Here is a 13,157-nt window from a genome sequence, read left to right as displayed (position 1 = left end):
GCTGCTTTTGTTCTGGAAGAACAAGCGTGACTCAAGTTTCTGCAGGTAAACTACAATTAGCTCCACAGACAACCGGTACCGGAGATAATATGGTAATTACAGCCCCGGATCTGATCCTAAAATAAGACCCATCATCCCGTCTGTTAAGTCGGGGATTTGTCTGCGAGAACATGAAAGCCGAGCGTCTCCCTGTGTCTCCTCTTCATCGTAACGAGCCCTGTCGAACACCGCATCTCAGAAAAAAAAAACACATCGACTGCAGTTTGTACATATTTATCCGGGTTGGCATGCGCTGAAAAAAAGAAATGACAGCTTTGATGTTAGTAGACTTTCCCCCCCATAATGCATTGCAGCGTCTGAAGTCATTTCCATTTCTATGCTTGTATATTTATCCCTGTATGCCTGGATAGAAGTCTTCCGACAGTACTTTGGAATAAATGTGTCTTGCAGTCAGATGTGACATACTGCAATGGCATCTTAGGAACCGGCTCTAAGGTGAACCGTTTGGGAAGATACAAAGGTACCATTATAAGCTGTAAAGAGCTGGGTCTCAGGAAACTACCCTGGATTTCAGAGGGTCTTAGACTGGAAGCACCTGCTCCATTTAAAAACACGTCTACATAAGTAATTACAAGGGAATGCTAACATCTCATCATAATTCTCCCAAGCTTCAATCCATATATAAAACAATGATTCACTCTACAGGCTGTTCCTTCTTCCTTTTATCAGTTCTCTTATTGTATCGCTCTTGTGCATTTCCATTCTTCAATTCAATTCAGTCATTTTATTTACAGCATAGCAATTTAAAGGGCTTCCATTCAAGTAGAATCAAATGGGAGTTTGGTGGGACTAGACTGCAATGCAAATTGAACAGCACAAAACTGCAATAGTACTAGGGAGTATGAAGTTTCTAATTTTACTTCACTGGGTGAAAATTACAGGGTTTAAAAATACTAATCCCATGATTCTTTACCACTGAAAAACTGTGTCAAAGGTCAGAAGCCTGTCCAGGGCCCTGCTGTGTGGTGTGTGTGTGTGTGTGGGGTGTGTGTGGCGTGGCGTGGTGAGTACCTTCTCCTCGGCCTCGCGCCGGGCCCTCTCCTCCTCCCTGCGACGGCGCTCTTCCTCCTGCTTGGCCCGCTCCTCTGCCTCCCTCTTGCGGATCTCCTCCAGCTGCTGTTTGCGCCGGCGCTCCTCGTCCTGGAGCTGGAGGGGCGCAGAGCTAGCGCTTCAGTACCCGTCCAAAGGGTCCCCCAAAACCCCCCCCCCCACAGCACCCCCAGCGCCTGTCTGAGCGGGGTCACGGGCGGGCCTCACGGAGACATTCTCCCTCACTGTGCGTAAGCAGTCTCGCCTCAGGCACCAGTGTGAACGTAGCCCATAAAGCAGACGCATGCTGCCACCGGCCTTTATTCATGTCCAGGTGGAATGCCATATTTATGGAAAGCGGTATGCGTTTTGCAGGCTGTATTAGGAATAGGAAATTCGCTGTTGGGGAGGGGGGGCACGCAGCTGCTCGCCGAGCGCTGAACCTGAACTCTGTCTGAGTGACCAGCTCCCTCGGTAAAGCAGCGAGAGGTCGCCCCCTGCAGTGTGGCATGAGCACTACAGCCTGCAGTGGCTAATGTGCAGCGGCTAACGTGCTCTGACTGCAGCGCTAAATGGGAAGGACAAGCCACAGCATGTAATGTCGGAGGTTGTGCTAAGCTAAGCTAGTTTTTATTAACATAACCATTATTTTTTATCAGGCAGGTCAATTCAGAACATATTTTTGTTGGTTGGGCACAGAACAACAGGTCACACATGCAGATGAGTGGTGGCATGCAGCGATGGTGGAGCTGGAGTGATGGGATGTGATGATCCCCCTGTGAACAGCACGACACACACACTTCACACAACACAACATCCACCCGTAAATACCTATACCCAGGACCACTTGTGAGGACAGTCGCACTTAACATCTATCAATAACGGGAAAAGCAAGGTTTGCACAGTATATGTGGGAGTGTGTGTGCTATAGAACGGACAAAATATAGAAATATAAGTAATGAGTAATTACAAAAGGCTTCATCTTTTTTAAATCCGTAAAACACACTTTCCGGTTAATATATTTACAACTTAACTTAGTGAGAAGAACAAGCGAGGCGAACTCGACGGCTAACAGCCCGTCCTGTAACAGAAGCCAAGAGACACGGCCCCACCCCACCCCCCCCCAATGACAGAATGAGTCCTGAGTGGTGGTGGGGTCGGAGGAGATGGACAGCCCGGGGCCCGGGAGTGCGGCGGGCCCCGGGGCCGGGTGGATGAGGAGGAGGCCGTGGCGACATGCGCGGGCGTGTCCGCCGCCGCTGCACCGGAACACCTGCTGTCTGGAACGCTGCGCCCTGCGAATGCGCCGCGCTAACTGCACCCGCTTAACCGTCTTAACTCTTCGCTTATTCATTACTTTTCCAATGAGACGCATCTTTCATGACTTCATCAACTTTTCCAGTAAGAAAATTCCAGAGCTCGTCTGGGGGGGGGGCTTTCTGAGGCCGTAGTCCTCATCTTGTCAAATGAGTCTGAAGGGAGTTAATGTTTTTGCACGTTAAAGAGACTCGTTTTGACTCGACTCTGGGGCAGTTTTTCTGGGTAGAAAGGGGGCATATCTGCCCCAGAGGGCATTAAAAGTCCCTGAGGCAGGGCGTGTCTCTGCCCCCGTCGCCGGGAGACGGGGCGAACGCAGCGCCCTCGGGGCCCGATGAAGAGGAGGAGGAGGAAGATGAGAGAGAGAAAGGACACACGGGTGGCGTTTACGGGGCGGGAGGAGGAAGAGTGAAGAGGATTAAACAACGTACCAAGTCTAGAACAGAGATCGCGGGAACGGCGGTCTGCTGTGGGGAACAGAGAGGTTAGACAGAAACGCCAGAGAAAAGAAGAAGAAATTAATGAAAAAGGAGGGGGAAAAAGGAAGATAAGTGAAAAAAAAAATTGCTCCGGTCGGCCGGTCGGTCACGTCGCGATCCGATGCCAGGAACATTCCTCACCGGCATGGGACTGATTAGCGTCGGTGGCTAGCTTCCCCTCGGCGAACGCTGGTGTGGAACTGGAGTAATGCAGGGGGTTTTAGGAGGAATTTCCACATCATTCCACAACCCCCCGCCCCCCCTTTCAGCCTCAGCTGGAGCAAAGACAATATTTTCCCTTTAAGCCGCCGTAGCCTGTGAAGTTCACTCAAACGCTTCGACCTCTCACCACTTCAAAAAGAGCCTCTCTGCGCACGCGGTAGTCCAGCTTTCTTCTGGCTGTGACGGTGCGTAGGCTCTAACTCCTGCACATGGGTGCAACATTTCATTTTGAGTAAATACACACTTCCTCCGCAGAAGAGTTATGAATTTTCCTGCTTATGCTGTCCCTCCTCAGCCTACTCTTCACCATTGAGGTGTTACTCGCTGCGCACCAGAGCAGAAACAAATCAGGAAGGAGATCTAAATCTGTACTCCAGTATGTCACAATAAAAGCGCTCAAGATCAGTGGTCCTGTAGAAGGCAGTGGTCCTCACTCCTGGTCCAGGAGAGCAACAGGGTGTGTTGGTTCTTGTTGTTACTCAGCACTTAATTGATCAATTAAAGCAGTTAATTACACTTAACTCACCTCACTGGTTGCTGATGTTAAGGTGAAAACAAAAACCGACAGACCCTGTGGCTCTCCAGGACCAGGAATGAGGAATAAGGCAAGACTTACATGTTGGCTGCTATAATTATGTGGATTTTACTTTAAAATAATACCAAATCTATTTGGTTCTTATAAACCATTAGCAAACAGACTTTTATTCTTACCACCCAAAAACAAATGCCTCCTTTTCCACAAAAAATGTGTTACCTGAATTTTTCTCTTACCAGCATCGATGTGAAACCACATCAGGCATAACATAAGGGGAGCATTTCTCGAATCCACCCGCAGTGGTTTGAGGTCAAACGAAGGCTCCAGTCTCCCAGAAGGCACGCTGCGCGAGTAAACCGCGAGATATCCGCTATCTGGGAAACCGATCTCTTCCTATGAACTATTCATAAACGGGAGGCAGCTGGCCGAGGTTCAGCGGCGGAAGAGCGGGCGGCCGCTTTCGCACGTATGATGAGGGCGGCCATTTTAACCGAGCTACCTCATCATCTCCACACCCGCACGCCCTTAAGCAGACCCTCCGCCCTCCAAACATCGACTCGGCCAAAACCGCAAAGCCTCTAAGGAGGTGCGGAACCCAGCAACGGCGACACGTTATCGATTTTGGGTCGTCAGCAGCTCGACTGCTTGTTGTTATGAGTTATCTATAAGCGTTAATATCGGACTAACTTCCACATATCGGTCCAAGGCCTTTGACGGAAGTCTTGATGATGGAAACGTGGTGGCCTCAGATAAGAGCTGATAAACCATCAGCTTTATCAGCTGCGAAGAATGAAAAGGTTTGGGTTTCAGGCAGATTTAATGTGTTGGCCTTCCTCAGAATGCAATCTGCAGCCAACGTAAGCACTTCTGCCCAGCAGAGCGGAGGGCTTAATCACAGTGCAGATGCACACAGCCAAACGCTCACCGCTTCAGCGTAATGAGTGCGCCAGGGGAACTGTATCCTACTCTAGAAAACAGAACTGTGTTCTTTGTTTAAACTGTAATATAACACAGGGTTCGATACTTTTCATGAGAAAGTGCTACTTCTTCATTAGAAAGTTTTTTACCCGCTACATTGACCCTGAGAATCGAGTGGGAAAGTGCTACTTCATCTTTAGCATTTATTCGCCGTTACATTCACCCTGACCAGCTGGTGAGATACCCACTAGCCTGTGACATTGACCCTGATCGCAGGGTGAGGAGGTGGGATCGGTCAGCTCACAGGGTGAGGAGGTGCGATTGGTCAGCTCACAGGGTGAGGAGGTGCGATTGGTCAGGCTCACAGGGGTGAGGAGGTGCGATTGGTCAGGCTCACCCGTGCCCTCTTCTCGGCCTCCAGCCGCTGCATGATCATGACGGTGTCCACGTCCTCGTCGTCCTCCTCCTCCTCGTCGTCGTCGCTCTGCTTGGACTCCTGCAGCCTCTTCTGGAACTGCCACTCCAGCATGAGCTTGCGCAGACGGTCGCTCTCCTCGGCCGTGCGCTCCGGCTTGGCCTGCAGCTCCTGGATCTCGCGGTCCAGCAGGTCCACGATGTGCAGCTGCTGCTGCTTCTCCAGCTTCTCCCGGGCGTCGCGCTTCCAGGGGTCGGGCGACAGGCTGTCCCCGGACGACAGCTCCTCCTTGCTGATGGTGATGTACTGCAGGTCGCGCCGCTCGATGGTGCGGGGCTGCTGCTGGGGCAGGAGCTCGCGGATCACCGTGTCGTGGGGCGGCGCCGCCTGGCGGGGGAGGCTGGCCAGCTTCTCGGGCCTGGGGGGCTGCTGCTGCGGGGCCTGGGGCCCCGGCTGGGGGGGCAGGTAGGCCTGGGGGATCTGGGCGGGGGGCTGGGGAGGGCCGCCCATGGGCTGGGGCTGGGGCGGAGGAGGGAGGGGGCCGTGCTGGTTGTTGGGCGCGGCGGGGATGCGGATCTGGCCCATCTTGCGCTCCTGCTCCCTCCTCTTCCGGTCGCGCTCCTCCTCCAGCCGCGCCTTCTCCTTCTCGTACCAGCGCTGCTGCTCCTCGCGCTTCTTGCGGTCGGCCGTGGCGGCGGCCTGTTGCTGGGCGACGGCGGGCGGGGGCGGGAGGGGCAGCTCCGGCTGGGCCTCGAAGTCGGCGGCGTAGTGCACGGGGGGCGGGGGAGGGGGCGGCGGGGGCAGGTCGGTGCGGGCGGGGCCGGGGGCGGGCCCCGGGCCGGAGTGAGGGGACAGGGGGGTCTTCCAGCGGCCGGGCCCGCTCTTGTGGTTGCCCTTGGAGGAGGAGGAGGAGGAGTAGTTGAGGTGCTCCTGGCTGGAGGTGCTGGACTCCACGGAGGAGGAGACCTGGTGGTTCCAGTGCTCCCCGCTGCCCCGCTCCCTCTGGTACTCGGCCTCCCGCTGCTGCAGGAGCAGCAGGTCCTCTGGCCGGAGGCGGTCCGGGGTGTACGCCACCCGCTCGTCCAACAGCTCATCCTGCACAACACAGACACAGGCATTCAAAATAAAAGCCATTTCTGAAACCGTAGCTACTGCACAGGTATAACTGCACACTGAACACAGACAGTTATCAGTGCACTGAACAGCTTGTCAGGTCATTCAGTTGAGGCATGTTCTTATGAACATAATGTACAGTGGCAGGTAAAAAATGTAATTCACTTCTGGACTCATCGTCCACCTATGGAGGGAATGATTAGCAGTGACTGCGTGACTCTGCAGTACCGGTAGGACCATGTCGCCGGAGGGAAGGTCGTCCGGGGGCCTGTCCTCGGAGTCGTGCCAGGGCTCCCCGGGGGCCGGGCCGGGCCCCATCCGGTCCTGAGATTTGGAGGCGGGGAAGGTGAAGTACTCCCTGGTGTAGGTCTGCGTGGGAATGGGGTACGCCTCTGGATGGGGAGGGGACGGCTCCTCCTGCGGCCCAGGAGGGAGAGGGGAGAGGGGCGGTCAGGATCAGAGGGAGACGCAGCGCGGTTAGACGCGTGATTACACGTTATTACAGCCCAGACAGGGTGGATTGGTAACAGGTCTACATTATCAACACAGCTGTACCGGTGCATAAATCCAGAACCTTTTTTTAAAAAGCAGTGTTTTTACGGGCTACGGCTGACGGAGAGCTTCTGCGGTATTTGATGATGGGATAACTATGGCACTGCGGTGCAGGAACTAATTAGCCAATCAGGCATGGTGGCTGGAGACCTGATGAGGATTTATTACAAAGCTAACACGGCAGACACTGATAACTAAGCAATGCTAAATCACGTTACGCTATGTGCCCTCAGAAGAATGCGTTTCAAAAGACGCAGAACATTCTGATAATTACACGGTGTCGCTGCAGCAACAGCGAATTAAGAACGAAATCTGTACCATACAGCAAGTGGAGGGCACTTACTTAAAGGAGAATAAGTCTTTTGTGTGTATGTTTCCGTCTGTGTTTTCTGGTTTCTAATGCTTCTTTATGAGAGTGGTGGTGGTGGTGGTGTTGGCAGTATGCGGTGGCTTCTCTAAAGTCGCGCTGTACTCACATCGGCGCAGAGGTTGCCCGTGGAGACGGAGGTGATCTTGGTCGTAGGTCCTCCTGGGTAAACGGCCTTTCCTCCTGGACTCTGTGCCTGGTCTGAGAAACCACGACAGTACTGTTACAGTCGGGCCTCTCTGATACACCCCACATAGACACTCTCACACACATTATGGTACTTTTGTGGGGACCTAGGCCAGGTTTTGATGGGTACACACATACACACACATTATGTTGGTTTTGAGGGAACCTGGACCAGGTTTTGTGGGGTACACACACTGACAATGGTTGTTTTGCGGGGACCAGGGCCAGGCTCTGTGGGGTACACACACACACACACATTATGGTGGTTTTGTGGGGACTGGGGGCAGGCTTAGTGGGGAACACACACACACACACATTATGGTGGTGTTGTGGGGACTGGGGGCAGGCTTAGTGGGGAACACACACACACACACATTATGGTGGTTTTGCGGAGACCAGGGCCAGGCTCAGTGGGGAACACACACACACACAATGGTGTTTTTGTGGGGACCATACACACACAATGGTTGTTTTGCGGGGACCTGGGCCAGGCTCAGTGGGACACACACACACACACACACACACACACACACACACACACACACACACACACACACACACACACACACACACACACACACACACACACACACACACACACACACACACACACACACACACACACACACACACACACACACAATGGTGGTTTTGTGGGGACCGGGGCCAGGCTCTGTGGGGTACTCACTGGCGACGTTAGGGCTGGAGCGGTGGTCCACCCTGTTCTTGAGCAGGCGGTCCTCTCCGCTCATCTTCTTTGGTTCGGGGTAGGCGTCCCACGCCCCCTGAGGGCTCTCTGGGGAGCCGTTCTGCACCGAGTTGTTGTAGAGCTCGAAGCCCTCGCTCTTTGGTCTGGCTTTGCCCTTGTCTCGCCCGCGGTCCGACGCTAGAGAGAACGGGAAGCATTTTTCATTCTCAGCACGTCTCCTTTCATGAGGACAGCCGATACAACCCAAATCCAACTATGAAGCGCACTAAGAACCATGCTTTCTCACTCAGTGATGCTTTCAACTTCAGAGGAGGGAACTTATCAGCGAATACAGCAGGAGTAGTGATTGGTGGGAATGAAAACCTGGATACTCTTCACCCTCAATGGCACATGATTAAGCACCGCTGGTCCAGTCAGCAGTCAACTGGTGGGCTGAAGGGCCTACTGTGCTAGGTATTCTTATGTTCTTATGAACACAGCACAATGGTTGGGAAGGTGCTTATTTAATTTTGGACACACTCAACATGCATCTATCGAGAGAATGATTAGTAGTCAACTGTGTTACGACTGCGTGACCCCTCAAACCCCGGTCCGTAGACCTGTGCCAACCCGTGGTGTACTGCCGAGCGCTGCCCAGATAAACAGATTCTGAAGAATGTACACTCCTCCCTGTAACATTACTGGCACAAACAGCCCAAAGAGGAGGGGAATTACAGGTAACTGGTCCCTGGTACAACAAAGATTGAGGAAAAACACCCCTCCCAATTCACAAAGTTCCAGGAATCCAGCTGAACGGAAACCGTAACCTCTTATCTGTGATGGCGAAGTGAGCTGGGACCTCCTCATTGGCTGCCTGGTCGCGCCCAGACATCATTAGCCAGCGAATAGCATTCCAGACCTTTCTACTTTTCTTATTAACCGACTTAACCTTTTGTCCACCACAGACACGGAGGAGCATCCGGCCCTTACCCCGCTGCATCATGGGAGATGGCTGGTTCAGAAGTGTGGCCAGACCGTGGTAAATGGCGCCTTGCTTGGCCACCTCGAGCGTCACAACAGAGCCCGTCCTGGTCATTAACTCTGCAGCCCTGAGAGGAGAGAAATGAAAGACCATTTACCAATGCAAAACACACCAAGCAGAGACCAACATGAGTGTTCATTTTCTTCTGCGGAGGGTGGGTTCAAGACCAAGGATATCACGGACACCATGATTGGCTCGTGGTTATTTTATTTTTTGTCAGATATTACCCGACTAAGCGAATGAGGAACAACTGTTAAGTTAAAAGATTTTCCTTTCCATAAGTGGTTAACCGCTGGTTTCATGGATTTTATAATTGGCAACTTCACAAAGCATTCTCCGTGAAACCAACAAAACCAAATTTGTGAATCGGTTCCTGCTGGCAGTTGAGGAGCGGAAACTCAGTCAAGTGATATGAAGTGTTAAGGCAAACATGGTTTCAGTTCAAATGAAACCGGTATTGAGTGGTTTAACGATGCTCCCTCAAGAAGTACTTTCAGCAGTCAAAGACAGACTAATAAAGTATACTGAAACTTTACAATTTTTATTTTTTTAAACAAAAGTACAAACAAAATGTTAAGTGTTTTGTGCAGAATTCCACAAAAGGACATGGCTCTTAAACGGATCTAATAAGGGAATTTAAGCACACATAACCGATTCCTTGTGCAGCGCTTGAAGGAAATTGGATTCTTTCTGTCAGCCCCACTGATTCTGTACAATGGCAGAGCTCAAGACATCTAAACTCACCCACCTCAGACACCACAGCCACTCTATAACCTCGTCCTAGCCTTTACTTGATCCCCAACAGCCCCAAACAAATTAAACTAAATTACATAAAACAATATACCGGCAGGATTTATGCATTATCTTTATTTTTTAAGGTTTGAATTGTTTGCCCTGCCCTGAATCTGAAAAGCAGAGAAATTAAGGAAAAGTTTGTGCACTGCGGGGACGTACCTCTCTTGTGAGAGTCCAACCAGACTACGCCCGTCCACACTCAGCAGCTGGTCCCCAGCCGCAAGTCGTCCGTCCTGTAAACACACACACACACACACACACACACACACACACACACACACACACTTATAACAAACAGGCTCTGGAACAATGAGCCATTTTGAAGATTTATTCATAACAGGCCACCCTTTAAACTTGCGGGGACTTTGCTTTTGCCGAAGACCTGGGGCAACGGCTACTTGTCAAAATTAATTCACGTTCTCCTCTGCCACACACTGACGACACGTCTGCAGTTATGTTTAAAAACGTACACAGCAGGGACCACCTACTCACCATATCGGCAGCCCCGCCCTTCACCACAGACTTGATGTATATCCCAAGCTTGTCCTGGCCAGCACCCTAAACAGACACGAGAGAGAGAGGGAGAGGGAGAGAGAGGAGGGGGGGGGTTCAGTAAACACCGCAACAGACCAAACAAAGCGACGGACACAGGCCCCCTCCATCATCCAGACGCGTGGAGGAGCTTTGTGTTTCTCTAAACACTCGGGCAGCGTTGAGACCCCGAGCACGCCGGGGCGGCCGCTGACCAGCTGGGCTCTCTCTGCTGGCGAGCGGCCGCTGACAAACAGGCCCCCGGGGGCCGAGAACGCACACGCCTGCCATAAATCACGGAGCTGGCGAGACGCGCGGCGCGGCTAACGGAGACCCGATGCTCTTCGGTTGCCCCTGCAGATTTACAGGAGGGGGGGGGGGGGGGGGTTGTTATATAATCACTGCTTAAAAAGACACGGGGGGGGGGGGACGACGACACTTGCACCTCGAGGTCAGAGGTCATACCTGTGACATCGCACCAGGGATTTGCTGCCACTTTTCGCGAACGCTTCCATAAATGGTCACTGGAGATTTTCGAATGGCTCTCCTTCAACCTAAAAATATAATGGAGGGAGGGTGTTTCGATCCTTATATGGGCAGCCGAGTCTGCTGTGCGCAAATCTTCTAGAGGTGCTGTTAGCAGTCGACTGAAGAGCCGTGTTAAATGGACACGGATGGCAAAGCATGAAAGAAAAGCGTTTCAAAACAACAGCTGCTGGTGGTCTGCCTTTTAACATCAGAAAGTTCCAGAGCCCAGATTCTTCCAGCCAATTTCAATAAGTGTGAGCCTCTAAAAAAGTCTCTACCACAAGTTCCTATGAGGACAGCATAATCACACGCACACGCACACGCACACACACACACACACACACACACACACGGCAGCATGATTATCTCCCAGATTATCATGCCGCCTGGGGAACAAAGCTTTGCCACCTGGGAATAAAGTCAGGTTATACTGGGTTACACACGAAACCCAGGGCCTTCCCCAGCTTTACAGCGCTCAACAAACTCACGACAGCTCCTTCTGAACTCCTGTCCAATCCACGGGATAACTCAGACAAAGTGAAAAATATTAAACCCCCAAATCTTTCAGCTTAATTCTCTCTTTTTGTGGCTCCATCACTTTCCCTAGAGAGGGGCTGAAGAAGCAGGGAGAAATCCCCTGGAGGAAGCCAGCAGTAATATTTGGGAAAGCTCAGGTTCAAATGTGGTCTGGAAGTGCCAAGCCTGGCTCAGTCTCAGTTGAGGTGAACAATAACACAGGGCAAGCCAGCTCTACAGGCACACCAACAGCAGCTTCACCTGAGCAAACAGCCAGGATGCTAGCGCAAGTAAACAACTATAAAGTAGCAGACGTGGGGGGGCTTTCAAGTTTATAATCTCCAGGGAAGATTGTTCGCCCCACTGAACGCATGTCCAATAATCACCCACAACCATTGCACAACACCCTCCATCCTTCTGTATCCAATTCAAAATGTAATCAAAACTAAAGCAGATAAACCCGGCTCTCACAGAAACTTGGACACGGCCTGCTCATAAAATGTTCGTATTTAACTGCCAAACCGAGGTGGAGAAGCCGCATTCATTTGCAAAGCCGTTAATCTGGCCTCTCCCACGTTCGCGGTTTTTAAAGGAGAAATATCAGCAATTAAGTTTCGTACTACGAAATGCCCATTTCAACATTCTACAAAAACTATTAGTAAAGAAACCGTTATAGCCACCAGTGAGAGTCTGTGGGGGAGGTGGAGGGAGAAACACACACTCGCTGCCCCCGGGAACCTCAGAGACCTGTTGCGGGGGTGAGGAGGGGGCAGACGGTGTGAGCGCTCTCTCCTAACAAGTCCTGTCTCTCCCCACCTGTCTGCTGCGTCTGCAGACGGGGCGTGCTGCATCAGCGCCTCCATGCGCTTCAGGCGCCTCGAACCCACAGACAGAGACGGGCAGGAGAGGAGACGCGGCCCTAAATCAACCCACGTCCAGCCCGGAGGCAGAGAACCATCCGACAAATAGACACGAGAGCTGTACTGACAAGACTGGAGAAGTGCGGAGCTGCTGCCAATATCAGTCTGCATAATCACTGTGTAACAGTAGTCTGCAGCAGGCTGCATGTTCGCTGATGCTAATAGCAACCTATATGTTTCACTGTTGCTAACATTGGCCTGTATGTGCACTGATGCTAACAGCAGGCTGTACAGTGTGTTCACTCATGCTAACATTGGTCTGTATGTGCACTGTGGACACGGGATGGAGCCGTGTAGCTGAGCTCTGGTTTGTGGTAAGCACAACCACCAACTGAGAGGTTAGCCCTCGCAGTTCTCTGACTGATCTTCAATGAGAACTCAGCGCTTTAGCGCAATGCTCTGGCCTTTCAGGATTTCAAATTCCAGCCTGCAGAGTCAGGATACTCAGAAACGATACAAAAAACATGTTGTTTGCGTCTCCCAGCGGTGACTAACGACGACCTCGAGGGAGGCTTTCATCGCAGGCTGACCGGAGATAAAAATATGTTTTGGTGGTTTTGCTGAGATGAGGTCCAGCTGGACTCGGGGATAATGAATCGCAGGGAGCTCGGTTTGGACGCATCCGACGGCGAAACCGCCTAGCGCTTCCCGGTTCGTACCCTCACGACAGGATGGCTTTGAGCCCGGCAAGCATTGCCTAGTAGCAGCGTGCAGTAGTTCACCTGAGCCTGCTGGGAGTCTGGTCTCAGCAGCGAAGGGGGGAATGGACACAGAGACTAGACTCCTGCAGTCTAACACACTGTCACCTTGTTCAAGCCAACAGCTTTTCAAGGCTAGCAATTACTTAGTTTCATACTAATGAAATGCCCATTTCAACATTTCACAAAAACAATGAATAAAAAATAAAAAACGTTATAGCCACCAGTGAAGAGTCATGCCCAGCC

The 13,157-nt window shown here is 51.9% G+C and overlaps 1 protein-coding gene across 1 annotated transcript in view; it reads right to left on the bottom strand.

Annotated features, from left to right (window-relative positions):
• The window catches only part of LOC133129352 (afadin-like), a 116,172-nt gene that overhangs the window by 12,284 nt on the left and 90,731 nt on the right, over positions 1 to 13,157 (bottom strand). Inside the window, 8 exon segments of the mRNA XM_061243369.1 lie at positions 1,072 to 1,206; positions 4,958 to 6,070; positions 6,317 to 6,505; positions 7,117 to 7,208; positions 7,882 to 8,079; positions 8,872 to 8,990; positions 9,878 to 9,951; positions 10,211 to 10,276. Of these exon segments, the coding sequence (XP_061099353.1) occupies positions 1,072 to 1,206; positions 4,958 to 6,070; positions 6,317 to 6,505; positions 7,117 to 7,208; positions 7,882 to 8,079; positions 8,872 to 8,990; positions 9,878 to 9,951; positions 10,211 to 10,276 (1,986 nt within the window).

The sequence above is a fragment of the Conger conger genome, chromosome 5 (genome assembly GCF_963514075.1).
Source record: "Conger conger chromosome 5, fConCon1.1, whole genome shotgun sequence".
Classification (NCBI taxonomy): Eukaryota; Metazoa; Chordata; class Actinopteri; order Anguilliformes; family Congridae; genus Conger; species Conger conger.
The sequence above is the reverse complement of the archived record's forward strand: the minus strand, read 5'-3'. Positions and strand labels throughout refer to the sequence as shown.